The sequence below is a fragment of the Manacus vitellinus genome, unplaced genomic scaffold (assembly GCF_001715985.3).
Source record: "Manacus vitellinus isolate BGI_N305 unplaced genomic scaffold, ASM171598v3 scaffold_2_pilon, whole genome shotgun sequence".
Taxonomy (NCBI): domain Eukaryota; kingdom Metazoa; phylum Chordata; class Aves; order Passeriformes; family Pipridae; genus Manacus; species Manacus vitellinus.
The window spans coordinates 27,919,991-27,940,857 of NW_021940208.1; the positions used below are offsets into that span (position 1 = coordinate 27,919,991).

Below are 20,867 nucleotides of genomic sequence, written 5' to 3' on the forward strand. Positions count from 1 at the left end.
GAGTATTTGTGAGAGAACTTTAAAGGAGGAGCTCACTTTATCTGCAAGTTTGTACTCAATCACTATATCCTTTAAAATGCTAACACTTTATGGAAAGAAAAAGCCCCTATTCCTCTCTCCCCAGAAGAAAACACAACCTCCACACAAGCAAACACACTCCCCTTTTCACGAACTTGTCAGTGTGATAGTAATGGAGTTCCAGCCTCAACAAAACTGAGGTGTTTTTTGTCAGTTTGCCAGTCTGCGGGAGGAGGACGTCTGTGCAGCACACTAAGTAATCTTGTTGGCAGGCACAAATTTCTTGAGTTATCTCTGAATTGGTTTGGCTGGTTTCAATAACTTTGTGATTGAGAGGTGAGCATTTTGGCTTCAGGAAGCTGAGCTCAAAACACTGTAAGGCTGTGTACTCAGTATGGAGCTGGTGCATTTCAGCAGGTGCTTCAGAGCTGTTTTCTTTTACCTGCTTTGGGTAGTGTGCAGATTTTAAAAAACTTAATGGTTCTTAATGGGGATTTGTTGCCTACTGCATGGTTATGGTATGCATCTTAGTAAGTCATTCTAGCACTCCTCTTTCTCTCTGCTAAAAATAAATGACTAATATTAGAACAGTTAAGTGATTATTCTCACTAGTAGCAAACAAGTTCACAGTAGCAGTCACTTCTAAAGTTTTTTCAACTGAAGAGCTTTTTGGGAGATCATATTTTAGATGGAGTTTTTTTTTTTTTTTTATTAAACAGTGGATAAAACTTGTGAGTTAGTGCTTAGGCAAGGACAAGAGGGATGCATAAAACTTCAGTGGATACAGAGATTTACTTTCTTTTCAAAGCTTTCAGAAGGCTTTAGGTGGTGCTGTGTAGTGTCAAATGACAGTTCCTAAAGTGTTAATCGCAAAACTGTTGGCTTGGCTCTTCTGCTGTTGCTTCTTGAAACTTAATTTCTTATTACTTTTTTTCTAGCTAGCTCTCTTTCATGACGCACTCTCTTTCTGGAATGTTAATGTCTACATAGTAAAAAGAGAACCCTTTGGCTACTTGACATGTCTCAGTATTTTAATGTAGTAGTATAGCTTGTGGTGCTAAAGGCTGTTTAACTGATCCAGCTCTTGCTTACTTTGGCACTGCCAGAATACTTAAAATGCCCATAGCATCCCTAGTAATTTCAAAAGTTGGGGGCATTTTGGGGGATTATGTGGGCGGCTGTATAATAAGACCTTACAAGCATGTAGTGATTTAATGAAATGGAACAGATGCAAGGAAACTGTACTCATGTATTAAGACTTAAGTATTTTTATGAATGCTCTGCAGAGAATTAGCAGTTGTGAAATGGGAAACTCATTTGGAGAGCATTAGAAATACTTCAGAGTGAGTGGCGTGGTGTGTGTATGTAACATATGAGACAGGTTATCAACGGTCTGAACAAGATGCCCACAACCAAGCTGACAGAGCTGCCCTGAGTGTTGTGGCCTCTTGGAGTTCAGAGGAAGCTGTGAAGTCTGCTCAAGAAGCTGAGTAAATAGTCTCTAAGCCACATCAGTTTGTGTGCATGCATGCTTGGCAGTGCTTGAAGAAGCTGACTTAAAACTAGCAGTTGGGTGATTAGGGAAGTAATAGCAATTGTAGCATAGGTAATAGTTCTGTTTACTCAGGAGTACTGTAAGGTAGTCCTAGAGCTCATTTCTTTTGCTGTCCTGACTTCCAAGTCTGTTTTGTTTCTTAGGCTTGGACTAAGACTCTTCTGCAGAGACTTTTTCTCAGATTAGTTGCTCTTGCCTTGGAAGATCTGCTGGTGCTTGCAGGTGTGATGTTGTTCAGGATGAAGGGGCTGAGCAGCTTCAAGCTTTTATCTTCCACTTCTCAGTCTCAGAGAAAGCATGGATGAAGTATTTGAAGTATTGCTCCCCTGTTGTGGAAAGAGAAAGGCATCATAAACAAGAATTAATACAGGAATGCTGGTGTGTTTCTTACCATCTAAAATCAGACTTCAGCTCAGGTGGTTTTCTTAGTTAATGGGGCAGATGCAATCTAAAACATATACTCATGGTAACTTAGAAATGTTTCTTGTTAAGGTTGAAGTTTGGTAATGTGTATTGGGTGTTTACTTCTAGTAAGCTTAGGCAGATCTTCTGGTTTTCGTATTTAAAATAGATTTGTGAGCTTGCCTTGAGAGTATGTTTCCATTTAAGCTGCTTTGATTTTTTTTTTTTTTTTCCCCCCTTCACCCTAGAATCCAGATTGTAAACTGTGTCTAATCTTAGAGTTAGTTTAAACATTGGCTTTATGGAATCAAATCAGCTCTGTCTGGATAGAGTACAGTTAGTAGTCTTTATAAGTGCTTTAGGGAAAAAGCCTTGGGTTTCTTGTAGTACTTTCTTGGCTTACTTGCCAAATTGTTTCTATTTTTAAGGAATGCTTAGTGTCTTCTAGTAACTATTGGTGTCCCCAGGTAACACACAGTATAAGGTCTTACCTGATGTTTGTTTCATGTCTAATAACTGAGGATAGTATCATGACTGTAAATAACTAATCCTTTGATTTCTTAGTGAATTCCGCTTATTGTTGTTGCATCAAATAAGGTTTGCTGTTTTAATTGCAGTTGACTTCAAGTAATAAAACACAAAAAGTTCACAAGTATATCCCTTTGCAGCAGTGACTTGTTGCTGCATAGTTCACTCAGTCACGTAATTTCCATTTTCTGGAGTGAGGAGATCTTAGCAGTTATTTAAAGTGCCCTATCTGAGGAGTTGTTTAACTTCTCTGTAGTGTCCTTTTTGTTCCGCAACTTCTTCAATAATCTTATGAAATTTATTCTTTGATAAAATATAAATATACAAGTGTTTGTAGAAGTTAATTAAATTAATTCTTATTTGTAGAATTCTAAGAGCTTTTTTAAGCTTTTATTTAATTAAGTAATAATGGATTATAAGCATGCAAATAATCAGTCTCCTAGTAATGATGTGGGGGAGTTATGGAACTATTAAACTCAATAATTGTGAAGGTATGTTGTTATGCTAATTAGTGCCTCCCAGATGAGATGAATAACATATCTGAGGTAGCCGTTGTAATCCACCACAGGAGTAGTGGGTGTTTGAAGTCATTAAAGATGCCTTCCTTTACAGAGAGGAGTGTGGAGCAGTCAGGTAAAGTCTTCTTGGTGTAGACTGATTAGTGGTGTGGTTGCTTCTTGTGCTGCTAAGGACGGGCAGCCTAGGAAGAGTGCAGGCCATTTCCTTGATATGGACTTTCAAGAGAGGTGGTGAGGATGCCTGACCAGCTGCATTCTTCTAATATGACAGAGTTGTGGAGGATAGATAACAGACTAATGATTATAGTTAGTAAGACTTTCATAAGGGAAGATGAGACTACACATTTGTCAGTAATTTGAGAGAGTCTGACTTGGGGAAGACTTTATCCTAAGTAAATATTCCTGTTTTAATTTTTCAAAAGGAGTTTGTGAAGGTCGTCATGAAAGGCTCATAAAGCAGGCTTCTATGGAATGATGCTGGTTGTTTCTTCACTCTGGACTTTCATACAGGAATTTTTCTTTAAAAAATGGTAATTTCTCAGAGTTAATTCCCCTTGTGCTGGATATTTTTCCTAATTGGTGGTGGTTATAGCACTGAATAGCAAAAAGAGTTCAGTTGTGCTGAACTATTCAATGCACAAAAAGTGAGGGCCACCTGCGAACATGCAGAAGTACTTCACATTTCTGGAGTAAGTTGAGTCATAACAAGTGAAATTGGTTGTAAATTTAGAAATCCTAACTTAATGCAGACCTACTGTGGGCTGTAAGATGGATTGCCTCTAAGATTTGCAGTTTTAGGGATATTTGAGGTTCTCTTAAAACAGTTTTCTTGTGCAGTAGTTGAAAACCACTGAATCCTGGGAAAAGAAAAACGCTGTTATGCCACTGCTCCAGTACGTTGCAAGTGTACATTTGCAGTGTTGCGTGCTTTGCTCTTTCCCTGGTCCTGCCCCCAAGCCTCCTGAGAAGAAGGAGGCAAGTATGAAATTACCAAACAGAAGAACAGAAGATGGAGAAGTTATGAGCAATCTGGAGAAGTGTGGTGGTTTGAGCCACCACAAAAATCCAAAATCCAATTTCCAGGCTTCCCCCACCCCTTCCCATAATTTTATCTCAACACTGAAGAGAAACTTTCAGGCAAGAGGCTTCTATAGGGGAAAGGGGAAGTATATATACATCTATTCTACACAATAAATACTGTACAAGCTAAAAGCAACTATATATATAATATTATACACTTCTATCAGTCCTTTTAAGCTTCTCCTTCAATTCAGTCCAGGAAAAAGCCCTTCAGGGCTGATAGGTACCCAGTCTCTCTCTCATGGGAGTGTTCAGGTTCCCCCACCAACCTCCAGCTGTTTGCTGAAGTCCTTTCTTCCTCACGAAGTCCAAGAAGATAGCTCTGAGTCCTTTCTCCTTAGTTCCGTGCCATCTCTGCTGTGTGATTCTCTCTCTCATACTTCGGTTCCGTGCTGCTGTAGTTCAGTCAGCTCATCATACATACCCATCCTGGAATCTTCATTCCTCCTCCGAGGTTTTGGTTACCCTCTGTTTAAATCACTGCAAGGACATCCTCTGGGCCTTTCTCTGGTCCATCTCCAATTTCACCTGGGGTTATCTCCCTGGCACCGGGCTGCATTCCGCCCGTCCACTTGGCTCTGCTCCAATGCTGAGCCTCTCTTCCACTTTACAGTGAGAGGAAAAAAAGAAGCCCCCTCTGCAGTCTAGCTGCAAAAGGTGTGGGGGGAAAGAGGGCTTGGCTGCAAGGCCTGCCTCTCTCTCTCCCACTTACCTTGTGTTGTGAGTCTCTTTCCTCACAACAAACACACGCACTGCAATGATGCCTCCAACCCTGGCTTAGGCAGAGTTGTGGGCTGCAGGGCCCCCCTTGCCCCCGGAGGGGAAAGAAAAGGGGCCCTGCCACCCCGACCTTCTCTCACACTCACACACACACACACAGCAGCAGACACAACAGCAGCCAGACAGACTGATTGCCAACAACCTCCGCTCGTTGTGTATATATGATTTTTCAGCAGGAGGGAACAAGATGAGCGGTGATTGGCCCTCCAGGGAAAACTACCCTGGCACCCAATCACCTCTAGGCCCCCCAGCTCCCAGGGGGGGCAATCTCAAACTATGACAAGAAGCTAAGGAGAGTCTTGCCTATGTTCAAGCTATCGTGCTTACTTTTTATTTTGGTAGAAATAGTGGCTGCAGGCTCTAACAAAAAGTTCTTAGCAAAAAGGTACTTATACTGTGGAACCCTTTACTGCATGATGTATTAGCTAAGAGGAGGTGTGGATGCCACAGGGGATGTGTGTGGGCAACTGCTTTTTTTGTGTGTGTAAAGGATGAAGGACCACCACCTCCCTAAGATCCTACTTTATGGTGAACTTGCCACCGGCTGCCGCAAGAGAGGAACCCTGAAGAGGACGTACAAGGACTCCCTGAACAACATCTCAGCCTTGGCCATATTGATCACCATAACTGGTCTACTCTGGCCTCCAATCGGGAGGTCTGGAGACACACCATCTATAACGCTGCTGATGCCTTTGAGAACGCACACAGGATCACCCTTGAGGAGAAAAGACAATGCAGAAAGAATCGTGCCTTGCAGAATATACCACCTAAGGAGTCTTTCTGCTGTGCCTTTTGCAACCGGACGTGCCTATCTCGTATTGACCTTTTTAACCACCAACACACTTGAAACAAACGTGGGTAGAGCCTTCCCCAAATCTTTGTTCGAGAAGCCCAGCCGTGACTGAAAGGTACACCCTTTGGCTCAAAGGGTTGGTGAGATACAAATAGCTGGAGGCTGAACATTCTGTAAGAACTGCAGCAATGCACCTCGTACTCATAAGGGTCTGTTTATGCATCCAACACTTGTATCTTAGCAGGTGGGTCTGATCTTTCTGGACAAATCTGTATAATTCATGCAACTTTTTGTCTGAATCACTGTGTAATTGAGTATGGGATGTTGAGATGAAATTGGAAGTTTACACTGGTAATTGTCTTGAACTTGCTTTAAGATGTCTAAATAAAAGCATAACTTTTAAAGCCCAATGTTTATTTTTGTGTGTATGTATCGAGTACCACAAAACAGTGCTGATGTTCATGGTTTAATTTACTTAACTGCTCACAGATGCAGTTCCACTAGCTTGTGGAGCCACCTGCTTGGTCTGAGTTCTTGCTAGGCAAATTGCAGTTCATCCCAGGAAATGTGGCAGATTGGTCTCTCCAGTACTTCTACACCAAGTGCAGATTGAAAACTAATGAAAAATATGTGACAGGGTCTAGTTTCTGGTGTTGCTGTTATGCTTTGCAGAGGCACGTGCATGTTCATGAACAGTAGAGAACTCTACTGCCTCAAGTAGTGACAAAGTTACAGATGCTAACTACTTCTCAGAGCTCTTTCTGCTCTATGTTCTCTTGTTTCTGCCCTTTTGAAGCAAAGGATATTCTAGGGATTCAAGTAGTATTGAGTGTGTGCACAGCAAGAAATTAGGCTAGGTCTTAATTTAGGGCAAGCTTATTGATCATAGCTTCCCCTTTTAAAAGAGGTATAGTTTATAGGGCTTCTAAAGATGTCTATGATAGTAAATATTGAAACAACATTCTCTTATCATACATGTTCTTTCAAATAATAAATACATCAGTTTTATTCTGCCGATAATGAAGAATACAGACAGCAGTGATTACAACTGTTATTGTACATAATGCAGGTGGTGGTGTTTTTGTGTTTTCTGTAGATTTGAACTTAAATAATTGGGAAAAGCTGGTTAAAGGAAACAATTCTGTTGTATACAGAGAATCATGATAATGAAAACTTAGATATTACTGTGACATCAGTACTTTGATGAAAATGTTACCACTGTATAATGCTGGCAGCTTATTCTGTTTGTACACCACTGTCTGTGATGTGACTCAGCACCGTTCTGCATTGCTAAGTCCCTGGGTCTGGGGAAGAACTATGTGGCCTGTCCATTTTGAGAATTGAAGTGAGAAAGGATGTATCTAAGTTACTTTCCTCTTTTTATTTCAGCTGATAAGGTTAACTGCTCTTATCAGCAGACGTGGGGGTGTCTGTGCATGTGTAATATACCTGTAGGGCATTGTCCTAGTTACAGAGGTTGGGACCAGTTTATCATTGTGTGACTATAACCAAAACTGTATATTCTGCACCCTCTATGTAATTTCTGATGGACTGTTAATAAATGGATGGATTGTAGCGGCTGCCCAGGGCACACCTGACACCTCAGGCTACAAGCTGAACCTGGGAGGCAGGAGAGTGTTTCTTTGTCTTCACACCACTGACTCAGCTGAGATAACTCTCCTCCAGGGAGGCATTGCACCTTCCCACCCAGCCTGAGGGGTCATCTCTGCTAATGGGCCGCACTGGACTGGCATTATAGGCAGCTGCAACGACCTAGACCATCAAAGATTCCAAAAATATCCCATGACTCACAGAGTTAAATCACCCATACTGAAACTCCCTGTCCTGGGCATTCCCACCTGAATTTGAGCATAAACTTTGGGGTTTGGGACTTCTGGTACCACTCGTCGGATCAAGACGAGGACCAAAACTCTGACAGGAATATGACTGCGACTCTCGACAGGACTGCAGTCATTACCTCAACAGAACTACAACCATCATCTGAACCAACAGGTTTTCCTTTCCTTTTACTCTGCACCCAGAGTTTTAAAACATTGGCAGTGGTTTGGATTTTGTGTTTGATAAGTTCTTGTCAGGAGACAGCAAAACCAATTTTTAATTTGTGGTATTGTTTTTAAAGGAATTGTACGTTGGTTTGGAATGGACTTCTCAAGGCCATCTAGTTCAACCCCTCTGCCATAAACAGTGACATGTTTAACTAAATCAGGTTGCTGAAAGTTCCTTGAATGTTTCTAGGGAGGAGACATATGTAACTCCTCTGGACAACCTGTTCCAGTGTTTCTCGATCCATATTGTAAAATATTTCTTTCTTACATCTTGTCTGAATTGACTGTCTTTTAGTGTAGAAACATCACCCCTTGTCCTGTCACAAGAGGCCCTGTTAAAAAGTTGTCCCTATCTTTCTTATAAGCTCCCTTTACACTTGCTCACCATGAGACAAGTCAGTGGAAAATTTGGATTGACCCTCTTCACTGCAGCTGTGTTAGTCACAGACCATCTTAAATAATTTAAAATTAGTAAAACGTTTAAGTTGATCAAGGAAGCCTGAGTGCTGTGTTTAACACTGCCATTTGGTTTGATGTCATAGCTGTCCTCATTTTTGAATGGGATACTACCTTTTATCCAGCCTTCACATGAAAATGATTTATGAAATGTCATTTTAGTACATTCAGGGGCAGTAGTACATTCAGGGCCATGAAGTGAGGAAGGGAGTTGGTTGCTGCAGTCTCTGAGTAGCTAGTTGAGATTTTTTTTTTTTGTTAGAGGACTTCTTAGAAGTGAGTGTTAATATCTGAGGACCATAATGAGATGTTCTTCAACCACAAAATTGCCAAACTGTGTTTTAAACTATGGCTTCAGTATGTGAAACATGTAGCTGTTCTCTAAATGCGAGGCCTTTTTCGAAGTAGCAAATGCTTTGTCTAGGGAGATGTAGTTCGTAAAAGAATCCCTTTATTAACCTGATGTTATAAACAGTTACACTTAATGTACATGTGAATAACGTGATTGAATAGTAATACGTGAAGTCCTGTTTTATAAGTAATGTTAGTGATTCAGATCCCTGATTCTGTTTATATTTAGTAGTGAAAGGGGGGTTTGTCTGTTTTAAGGGTGGAAGTGTTTATGTCCTCAAAAAAATTACATCGTGCAAAAAAATAAATTAGAATTTGTGAGTGGCAGTTCCCTAAGTAGAAGCAGCAAAGCACTGTAATACAGGAATAGTTTCTTCTTTAGTTTCTTCTGAAGTTTTTCTGTTTTATTCTTGTTACTATTACTTTTTACCTTTACAGTCATAGTTACTTCTTAGATGCAATTCCTATTTGACATCTTTGTAGAGGTACTTGATACTCCCCTGAAAGTACAAACATTATATGTAGCTTAATTGTGTGGCAAAGTCTGCACATAGATGATATCTTTGAGTTGGTGTTGAAAAAGGAAATAAATAATTATGAGAATTTTGCCAGAGGAGGTAACATCCTTCCAGGAGCATCTGGTAGCAAGAGTTCTGGGTAACACTTTGGCCTTGCCAAAATCTCCCTTTGAGGTTTCAAGTGTGTAAACATTCATGATTTGGCTTTAGTTTTAGCAGGAAATGATTGCCATAAAAGGGTGATGGACAATATCACATAAAGCACAACAGGTAAGGTAGTGTAAAAAATACAAACAACAAAAAAAGCCAACCCAGCATATTAGCTTGAGCTTTTAGTAAACCAAAGACAGATACTAGTACATGCATTTTAGCTACATTTGCCCTGATTACTAAAAAGACTTGAGAACATGTATAGAGACATCAGGCTTCTCATCTATGAAATGCCCATCTGTACTACAAAACGAGATAGTATCATGTACCATCAAAGTCTGGTCTCCTGTAAACAAATTGCAGGTGGAGCATAGTGTGCTCATCTGTAGTTTTTTGACAGACAGAAGTTTGAAAGTAGTCCATTCATGAGGTTTGGATGCTTTAAAAGCTTGTCCATGTAACTGAATCTGTCAGCCTTTCAGTGTGACGCATGTGTGTAGGTATATATGAGGAGAGACAAATAATTTGTATTGCTGAGCAAAGCCCTTTTTAATTGGTATACTTTTAAGCTAATGTATTGTTATAAATACAGAACTTATTTCCAAATGCATGTGCATATATGTATTTGGAGGCACTGGGGCTATTAAGTCACCTTTTGATTAACCAGCAAGACTTGACCCATAAGCATGGAATGCACAAAGTTGTATTTCATACTCCTTATGTTTCTGTAGTCAGACTGTCTTTTGACAAGCAGGTGGTCAGGAAATGCTTTGTGTCTGGTTTTGGGCTAAACTGTTTATTGACAAGCACTATGAGTACAATGAGGCTGAGGAAACTAGGATTATTTAGCCTGGAGAAGAGGAGGCTTGGGGATAACCTTATGACTCTCTACAGCTACCTGAAAGGAGGCTGTAGCAAAGTGGAGATCAGCCTCTTCTCCGGGTGACAAGAGACAGGACAAGATAGATATGGCCTCAGATTGCACCAAGGGAGGTTGAGTGGATATGAGGAAAAATTTCTTCACTTGAATTGGTTCTCCAGCATTGGAAGAGGCTGCCCAGGGAAGCGATTGAGTCACCAACCCCGGAGGTATTTACAAGGCATGTTAGATGTGGCGTTTAGGGGTATAGTTTAGTGGTGAACTTGGCAATACTGGGTTAAAGGTTGGACTTGGTGATCTTAGAGGTCTTTTTTCAACCTAAACAAAGTATGCTGGTTGTCTTACCAGCAAGCCAAAAAAACTGAATATTGAACTTAGTCTTCCTCTCAATGTGGAGTGCATTAATTTCTCTCTCCCATTCATCTGTTGGGCTTTGGAAAATGTGATCTTGTCTGTTCTCCAAAAATCACATTTGTCTATAATTATCTTAAATTCAGTGCCTGAAACTGAATTCTATTGGATAAAAATGTCAGAACAAGGATAATGGATCTATTTTAAGTGCACACTTGACTCAAATAGCTTCTGGTTAAGCACTGCTGTATATTTGGAGTTTCACTCAACTTGCAAGAGTTGCAGAATTGTGGATCAGTGTTCACTATTCTGTTATTTTTGGGCTTACCTGTTTAGAAAGCATAGTTGGAGCATTCTTGGTATTTTCCTAGGATTCTTTAAAAAATTGTATTAAGCAGCTTATGTTAACAAAGCAAGTAGATGAATGGGAAAATTTGACCTTCTCCTAGAAGGGACTCCGAGTTTTGCCACAACCGGCATTATTTCAGATAAGGTGTGGAAGCTAGTTCTCAATTAAAAAAAATCTCAAAGCCTGTGGTCATCCTGCCATAAGTCAGTCAGGCTCTTTTTTTTTTTTTTTTTTTTTTTTTTTGAGAGGTGGTTTTGATGACCTCCAAGGGTTCCTGCTGACCTAAATTATTCTATGATTTGGTCTGCACTTGGTCATGATTAACAGCAGGTGTCTTGAGTTTCAGGCAGCAAGAACTTAAAAACTGTCTGCAGTTAAGCCCTTCCTCACAGATTGGAGGAGGACCCTTGCTTTGTCACCTTAGCTGATTACCCAAAAGTGAGCCCAGGCGTGTTTCTGTTGCTTGTGCCCAGAAAGCAATGTAATGATCTGTTCTGACTGCAAAGGCGTTACTACACTCTGTATTAATTTAACACAGATTTTACCTCTGTCCTGGAAGATTGATGGAGTGGGAATAATCTATGGGAGACTGTTAAAACACTCAAGCACATAACTGCAATGACATAGTTTCTCCTGAGAATAGCTGTCTAAATTACAGCAGGACAATACTCCTTATTAACTGAAAATGGTGTCAAGCTAAGCCTGGTTTGGTGGTTTTCCTGCAGTTAAAAATCTTAAGTGACCTTACATCGTTTTCATGTTTGCTGATACAAGCCTGCCTTTAACTGGTTTAAATAATTTGTTTTATTGATCTACTGTAATGATCAGTAATTGATTTAAATTACTAGAACCTTATTGACTTAAGTAATATCTTTCTAAAGAAGAAAAGGGACTTGGGTTCCCATGTTTTGTTTCTTCTGTATGTTTCCACAGTTGAACCACATTGTTTGCCAGTTTACCTAGTAATTAGGTAAATGGTATTCTAAGTAAATATAAAAGTAGCCCTTAGCTGTACTATTGCAGCTAGGTAGAAACTAGATATTTTATTTTTTTTAATAACCTGATAAATTCTCCCACCCTGATATCTATGTGGAGATTTCAGACGTTATGATTGGTCTGTCCTAGTTCAGTTTTCTCTCTTCTTTCCAAAAGTCTATATTGGCAACTAGGAAAGTCTTCTGTCTTGTTTCTTGCTCTGGGAGGTGACTAGGCCAGGGAAATTGGATGCTGAAAGGAGTGTTTAGACTCTTTAAGACTTAACTCTTCTCAAAAGTCCTGTTGAGTCAAGATTTCTAACTTGTGTCTCCGTTTTAAGAATTTCTAAATCGAAGTAGACATTGCTACTCCCCTTTATTTCTGTTGAAAAGGAATTACTGGTTTTTTAATAAAAAAGTGGACCGTGAGGTAGAATATTGGCTGCATATTCTGAGTGCTGAACAAAGGCAATGTGATATGAATGGCCATATTTGACTAGAGCTTGTTGGTGATCTGATCCCCATACCTTGCTGAATGAACGGCTGCATTTGTAATAGTGTGTTAAGGTACTCTGGCTTTAAACGCATTTCAGTGATTGTATTTCACCTCTTTTACAGAAATGTTACGAACAAAAACAGTACAAAAATGGACTCAAGTTCTGCAAGATGATCCTCTCTAACCCAAAATTTGCTGAACATGGAGGTAACTGCAGACTCAAGATTTGTTTTTTTTTTCTCCTATCATGAGCTTAAATGTGTAATCAGTCTGTTTCGTGCTAATAGGAAAGAAAGGAGCTTGTTGCAGGGTGTGATTCTGTCCTTATGACTGAATAATTACTCGGGATTTTCAGTCTTTGTGTATTCAGACCAAGTTTCCACTGTAGCTCAGTCAGAAACTCCTAGCAGTGGGATGTTGAAGATCAAAATATATGGTGGAAGCACACTTCAGTGGAGCTTCCAAGTAAGTTACCTTTCTAGGTTTCTGGGTCAGAATGCTAGTGTGGGTTTTTCTTATGTTCTTATTTAAGGCAAGCCCAGCCTTTTTTTGGATACTGCATGAAGATGTTCTGCCAATAAATTAAAAATCTGTTTTTTTTTCTCAAGTTCATACTCTTAAATTTCCTGTGCTGCATACCAAATTGCTACTTTTAAGGAGCAGAGTTAAGTGTAACACTGTTGGTCTTAAGATGTGAAGCTGAAGACAGAATCTGGAGATCCTGTTCTGATAAGTATTGTGGGAAATAGGGCAGCAAAATCTTACTTCTGTTTGCATCCTCAGTAAGCTTCTCTAGTCTTACTGTATTACAGGTTTCTGTTACGGGGTTCAGACAGTCTTTCCTTCTGATACAGGGAAATTTTCTTGGGTTTTTTATGTTGAAGCAACCAAACTGAGTGTATCTGTACTGTCTCAATAAAATTGTTTTCCTATTTGATGTTGTCAAATCTTGGCAAAATGTTTGACTAGTCCTTTTCATGCTTCCATCAATGTCTGCTGTTTCTTTGTCTTCATTAATTCCCTAGAGATAAAAATTTTGATGCCTCAAAGCTAGATTGCTTTGTCCCGCTCTGACCTGATGTGTTCGTCTCTACTAGCACTTGTGTTTTTGTAACATCTCTGTACACAGATCTGTCTTTCCTGCTCTTGCTGCCTCTTAAACTTTTCCAGGACAACTAGCTGCCTTGGCAATCCATGTACTACTTGGGCTCTGAGCCACTAATGGCTTTGAAGCTTGGGAGTAAAGCCTGGAATGAACAGCTGAAGCAGAACTAAGCCAGTGAAATGATCTGATGGAAAGCTGCACTGTTGTCACACTTAGCTTCAGAGACTAGGAATTTCAAAAGTTTAGTGAGAAGGTGGCAAACAGATGGATCGCTGTGGCTGGGCAGTTATCTCTTTGGTGTGGGAAGGCAGGAGTACCTTGGCCCTCTTCCCACAGTGGGGATATTCTTTTTTAAACTTCTTGATATTGTCTGGAAGATATCATTCTGTCTTTCTCTGTTCTTACAGGATGGAGGACAAAAAAGCCCCACGTGACTCATTTTGGGTCATCGTTCACTTTAGGTGCATTTTTACAGAAAAAGTGTTAAACAGGTCTATCAATAAAACCTCAAACTGCTGTTGTAGCTGACCTCGAATCATGGGCTGTTGCCATTAATACTGAGGAAAAGGTTGTAGTTGTAGGAAAACCAGAGTACTGTGATGAAAAGGTGACTAATCTTCTGGCAGGGGCCAAAACAAGTGATCTCTTATTTAACAAAAAAACTGAAATGTGAATCTTGAAAAACTGTCAGGCATAATTCATGCATTACATGCAACTTGCTTCCCACTGTGTGCCTTGAAGAATGGGGGAAGAGGGAGAGCAGTAGTCATATCAATGTATTGTTTGAAATCTTGTGCCTCTCAGAATGTTGATAAAAATGCTGTTACATTGAGAAGGTCTCTTAGATCCCAAATATGATAGCAGGAAATACTCTTCCCTTAACTAATGCTTTGTAAGCAGTCTGTAACAGTGGAGCTGACTGACAGATTTGTTCGTTACAGTACGACACAGCCTAATGAATTTTTTTTTCTTGGTCTGCCTATCTGGAACTTAAACGCACATTCAGAAGCTCTCTAAATTTGCTTCAGCTTATTGTTAACTCCCTTGAAGCCAATTAGATTTTTTTTAAAATTAATAAAAGTTTGTGTTGTCTGTGTTCATCACATCTGTATGGTGCTCTGCAGTGGTCTGTTTAAGACCCATTTCAAGAAAGGAAATTATTCCATCCAGCTGTCTTCAGCTGTGCTAGGCTGCTGTCCTGATCTAAATTTATATTTTAATGGGGAACTTCACTGTGTAACAACTTCAAAGGATATCTTCACTGTGAAGTTGACATATGGGGAGTAAGAAACATAAGTATATGTTACTTCTTACAGAGACGCTCGCAATGAAAGGACTGACCTTGAACTGCTTAGGGAAGAAGGAAGAAGCGTATGAATTTGTTCGTAAAGGACTTCGTAATGATGTAAAGAGTCATGTCTGTATCCTTTGCAGTACAAAACCTGATCTTTTTGCTATGACATACTGTTGATGGAAATCTGAGATGCTGAGATTGTGACAAAGACTTCTGATGCACAGAAATGCTGATTTCTCTTTGCCAATGAATAAAGTGGACCGTTCTAAAATCTGGAGTCTAATTGAGGTTATAGATAGGCAAGAGAGAAAAAGTAGAACTTGTGCACCAATTGTATTGCTAGAATGAAACACTTCTGTGAGTAAGAATTTGTACTGTAGTTGCACAAATAGCGTGTTTTAAACAATGAATCTCTAGCAATAACTCTTATGGTCTTGTGGAGTTTGGATAATTTAATTTGTATAACAATGCTCAGGGGTTTGTGAATGTGACTTAACAAATTATTTGGAAGCATTTAATATTAAAATGTGTCAGTTAAGTCTGGCTGCAGTAATCAAACTGCATTTATCAGGGTGCTGATTTTCAAGGAAGATATTAAGTTCTTTGGACTGTAACACAAATGCATGACAGTTACTTTGTGAACATTGTAAATGTATCTTCCTTAATGTGCATTAGGTTGGCACGTCTATGGTCTTTTGCAGCGTTCAGATAAGAAATATGATGAAGCCATCAAGTGTTATCGGAATGCACTCAAACTAGATAAAGATAATCTACAGATCTTGAGAGATCTTTCTCTGTTGCAGATTCAGATGAGGGATTTAGAAGGATATAGAGTAAGTATTCTCTTTGAATTATTATTTATTGCTGTTAGCCTTCCCTTGTTGTTCTCTTTCATTATGAAGTCTTTTATTGTTGCTCCTTTTTTTCTGTTTCAAAAGTGTTTTAAGCTATTGTTTAGGAAAGCATGAAAACATATTGCAGCAGAGCTCCAGATAATGTTGAGAACAGCAATAAAAATAGTTGTTCTGGGAATTTGATTTGTGGATCACCTTGTAAAACTAGCTCTCAACTAATTTTTCACTCAAAAAGAAAAAAAGGATGAGACTTAGATTAGCAAGTAGGAGAACTTACTGTACTAATGTGAAGTACTGCAAAGGGTGTTTGGGGTGCGTATGCTGAGGTGGGTTTTGTGAGAAATAGACTATCATGTTTCTTCTGAGTATGTGGCTAACTTGGCCCATGATGACTGATTTCTTGAATCCCAGTGCTGTTTATTATCAAAACTAAAATGTTAATATTTGTCTAAAAACAGAGTTAGTAATTTCAAAATAGCTGAACTGATTTGGCTGTTTCATGGGAAGTAGAAGACTGGACTCTGGGCTTGGCATTAGTTGGTCTCCCTACTGAGGATGTTGAATTTGCTAATGCAAAGGGAAAAGGGAATAGCTGAATTAAGGATATGATTTGACTCAGGAAGAGGTTCTAAGAACTGCTGCAGCAGTATGAGGACCATGTGCCTAGGCGTGAGGAGAGTGGGACTGTTCTTTCAGTGCCAGTGAGCTCATGCTTTTTAATGGAAACTGCTCTCTGAGATTTCAATGCTCTATTTCTGGAAATAATTTAGGCCCTTAAGAGTTGTTCTTGACAATGACACCTTTTGTGTCCCAACAAACAGAGTTTATGCTTTGTGCCATGACTCCTATATTTAGAATGTATCCCCCAGATTTATAAGACAGAAACTTGCTGCTTTTCCTCATGCTGTTAAAATTTTAAAAATTTCCTAGGGCTTTTAAAGGTTCTTTTAAAATACGAGCTGTACTGGTGGTAAACTATGCTGAATGTGTAGTAACTCTGTTTAGACATCTTGTTTTAAAATTGCTTTTCCTTTACTGAAGGAGACAAGATACCAGCTGCTTCAACTACGCCCCACACAACGGGCTTCCTGGATTGGATATGCCATTGCATACCACTTACTAAAAGATTATGATATGGCCTTAAAATTACTCGAAGAGTTTAGGAAAACCCAGCAGGTAAGAATTCCTGTTGTGGAAAGATCACTTTTTGTATAAGTGAATCAGTGTGTAATCAGACAGAATCTGAGGAATTATTTCTTCATAATTAGAAATCAGTTATGAATTAGGAAGCAGGTTTTTGTTTGTGGAGCTTTCTGCTTTGAGCAGAAAGGTTTCAGGAGCTTAGCAGCTGATATAAATTATACAGGAATACTGTTCTCCCCTTTCAATAGATTGTTAGGGTTGAAGATACAAGAGTAGTCTCACATGCAGTAACTGAGTAACTTAATGTTTGTGAGGCTTGTAGGTAAAGAAAACCTGTGATGATCCTGCCCCTTTACAATAGATGAAACTACAGAAAATATTGTTTAATATTGGATGTGCTCATTTACCCTTTCTCTTACCATAGTCTGGATGCTATTATAGCTCTGCAAAGAATATGAAAAACTTTCATTGGTTTTTATGCATCTGTATATAATACACTTTAAACCAGTGCTTGGTTTCAAAGCAACATGAAAGTATAGCTGAAAATACTTTGAACAGATTTGGTGTTACTGGAATGTGGAATAAATCAAATACTAAAATCACTGAGTGTAACCTTTTATAAGGGAGAGATTATTCCCTTGTTGTGTTACTGGTAATGCAGAGCTATAAAGTTTGAACTAGCAGAACAGAGTGAATGGGTTGATTATTCTGTAACATGGAAAGAAAAAAATGTGTTTATAGCTGCATTCAGCTGGGGAGGCATCCTGGAAGCATTTTATAAAAGTACTGAGGTATTACCTGATCTATAGATTGAGATTTTTGTTCTGAAAAACCCACATATCCTTTCTGAGTTGTTATATGTTGGATTAACTGTAAGAAAGAAAATAAATTGCTAGAGTAGGGTAGTGTTTGTCTTAATCATGTATCATAGTCAAACAAAGGATGTTGCAAGCCAGGTGTATATAGCTTGATATTTCAGAAGAGCTGTAACTTCAGTATTGAGTAAACACTGAAAGCAGTAAGTTTAAATCAAAACTGGATCATCTATTATGAGCAGTTGACAACCAAAAAGTCATGGTTCTCAAATGAGTCAGCAGAGCCCAATCTGAGTTTAGTGTCAAAATGACTGTTCGAATTAGGATATATAATAGATGGAAAAGCTGCAAATGTAGTATGAGAAATTGAGGTTCTTTCAAGGACTAAGAGGGCTTAATAGTGGTATTGGCCCCTTGGAGAAAATGGAAGTGATACTGTTAGTGTTGTTGTCTTTTCTCAAAGGTTGTGTGTAAATATGCTTGTTTGGGGGCAGTCATAATGCACTGTTCAATCTATTGACTAAGCCAGATTTAAATACCATCTACTATAGATGAACATTTTAAATCAGTTGAGTGTGCTGTGCAAGTTACCACAATCTCAAATCTCACCCTAAACCAAAGAAATCCTGAGAAGATCTCAAGCTGTCATGCAGCTTTCTGATGAAACTGGAGATATTTGGGAATTCCCATAAATAGGAAGATTGCTTATACATGAACAGTGAGCTGGTTTAATTGTTGACTAGCATCGTATCAGACATAGGCAAGTGGTGGAAAAGCTGCTTAAGCATTGAAGGACAGAAATATGCTACATGTGTTGGACAGCATAGTTTTATAGAAAATTAGTCCTGTCAAGCATTTCCTCTCTTTTTTAGATTGGTAGAGGCAGTTAAGTGATCAACTTAACTGTCTAAAACACTAAAAATACATATGAAAACATTAGTTTCATTTCTTTTGAAAATAATCTTGTGCTTTGCTGTGCCAGCTCCCTGATGAGTGCAGGCTCATGTAGAACCCCAAATAAGGGAAGAGAGAATCAATGTGTTGGGTCCAGAGCAGTCAGGAGAGGCCAAGCAAACCCACAGCTCAATTTTGCCACACTTTGGTTTTTCCATAATAGTCCCCTAATGTACTGTTTTTTCAGTGTCTGAATATTTCAGTTCTGCAGTTAAAATAATGAAGTCCAGGATACTCCACTGATCTTTCAGGAGTTATACTTCTTGCTTACTTTACTTCCCAAATCTGCCCTCTTGCTTTGTATGCACTCAACTCAATAGATGAAGTTGTGACTGACTTCATAGAATATTGTATGTAACTGTAATAAAAGGGTGGTGGTGTTCAAGGTTTAAAAGGATGGTTGAAAGACTGAAGGATAGCAAGTGGGAGTCTTCAGCAAACTGATGTTTTTGAGGAGTTTTATGGCATTCTGTATTAAGCCTGGTACTGTTTACCATTCATGTTAATGAATAGAGAAGGAAATGTAACATGCTGTATAAAATCCTGCTGTCATAGTAATTGGTAAATAATGGTGATGTACAGTGATCATATTTATTTACTTGAATTACTCAGACAGCTGTGTCCATTCATGTGTGAATTAAAACAGCCAAAGTGAAGCAGTAAAACTAAGAAAAAAAAATGAAGGAACTGTCATTTTAGTGATTGTGGGTGAATATCTGAAGATGCAGTATTACAAAATAATGAAGGTAATCTAGCTACAAGCTCTTGCCAAAACCAGCAATCTGACTTTTTCCCGTGTGCTTGCACTTCCTTGTGCAGCACTGGTTGACTTGTGGAGAGCTGGTTCAGGAAGTTAGTGACAGAAAAATAATCACCCTTTTGAAGGATTGATTGGCTGAACCAAACAACTATGAGGTGAGAGGGGAAAGAGGAAGGGGAATAATAGAGGGAAGTGAACCGCCTTTGTTGATCCAGGCTGCAGTTAGATTGACTTAGCTTATTGCAAAATTGTCTCTCAGGGCAAGCTTATGGGTGAAAGCAAAATATACCCTTATTTCTGAAAAGCAGGGATTTTCTCTAAAGCATGGATTACTGAGAGATAAAGACTTACTGATGAGCCTGTTGTCAAAAAAGTTAGAAAATTAAAAGAACAATACGGCAAGATAAGAGGACTAGAGAAAAAGCTGTCTGTGAAGGGCAGATATTCTCTTTGGTTACTGTAAGCAGAAAAAACCTAGGTGATTTTAGCACAGATTGGATGCTGGGTTTGGGAAGAAAGACAGGAAGCTTGAGTGACGGGGAAGATGGAGTAGTGTAAGGAAGTCAATTAACAAATTGAAGTGATAAATTGCTTTTTATCGTGGACAGTTTTGTTCTAGTGGCTGAGTTATCACTGGAAATGGTGAATTTTCTGTCTCTTAGTATCAATGTTGCCTGTCATCTGAAAGCTGTAAGTTGGCCAGATGCACAAAAAAGGGTTATGAGGTTGAAGACAGATATCACTGCAGGAAGTGTAACAGCTTGTGCTGTCCCAAGGTAAATTAAATTACTTAAGAGTCACTTCAGAATTTAAATTTTGGGAACCAAGGTGTAAAACAACTATGAAATTTGTTTTACTGTTGTATGTCCCATTTTTCCTTTCTTCTTTTCCAGAACAAAATTTTTATTCTTAATTTTTATTTTATTCCTAATTTCTGCATCAGGCCCACAAATACAGATATGGACAGAAAACCTCTGGAGTTTTGGGGGTCTGCTCTTAGGTATGTTTTGGCTGCATCTTGTCACATTCTTTCAGTGACAGCTATGTTAGGGCATCTACAGTTGTAAAGTTGATTCTTCTTTGGTCCAGGAGGAGAGGGAGAAATTTATTCTGAAATGGCAGAAGTTCAAGTTGGACATCTGTGCAAAAATCATAACTCTTCCAGGGGGATGGAGGAGTAAAGCTCTGTTGTGCAGCAATAACAATGACGTGGACAAAAGTCTTTATAGAATATCTTAATCTTTATAAGACAATCTGATTATTCAAAGTACTGGGGTTATTAGCTGCTTGCCTTCTGAATGAAGGCAATTCTGATGAATTACACATTTAAGCTGTCATTAACCTGATGAGATTTTAAAATTTCTTCAAAAACAGGCTTTTCTTAAAATTACTTTTAAAAATAGCTTTTTAAATGAAGCAACAGTAAGTGTAGTATCTTCCTGGTAGATTTGCTCTGTATGTAAGAAGGAGGTAATTTGATTTTTTTTTTATATATTTCATCTTTTTATTAATCCTGCTGAGCCAAAACAGCTATGAGGGAGGTCAATTTAAAACTGCTTCTTGTGTCTTGTATATATTTATGTTTTTTTGGACTATCTGTGTTTTGAAGGCCTAAAACCAATTCATGATATGCCAAAAAGCTGTGCTTCTTGTGGAATTCAGAACTTAGATATGTGT

At 38.9% G+C, this 20,867-nt stretch overlaps 1 protein-coding gene across 3 annotated transcripts in view; it reads left to right on the top strand.

Annotated features, from left to right (window-relative positions):
* The window catches only part of NAA16 (N(alpha)-acetyltransferase 16, NatA auxiliary subunit), a 61,692-nt gene that overhangs the window by 931 nt on the left and 39,894 nt on the right, over positions 1 to 20,867 (top strand). For all 3 annotated transcript variants that reach the window (XR_003915916.1, XM_029961007.1, XM_029961008.1), the window contains exons 2-5: positions 12,388 to 12,472; positions 14,687 to 14,791; positions 15,340 to 15,497; positions 16,560 to 16,694. Coding sequence is in view for 2 of the 3 variants with exons in the window: in XM_029961007.1 (XP_029816867.1) it covers positions 12,388 to 12,472; positions 14,687 to 14,791; positions 15,340 to 15,497; positions 16,560 to 16,694 (483 nt within the window). In the remaining variant the exon portion in view is untranslated. The remainder of the gene's footprint in view (positions 1 to 12,387; positions 12,473 to 14,686; positions 14,792 to 15,339; positions 15,498 to 16,559; positions 16,695 to 20,867) is intronic.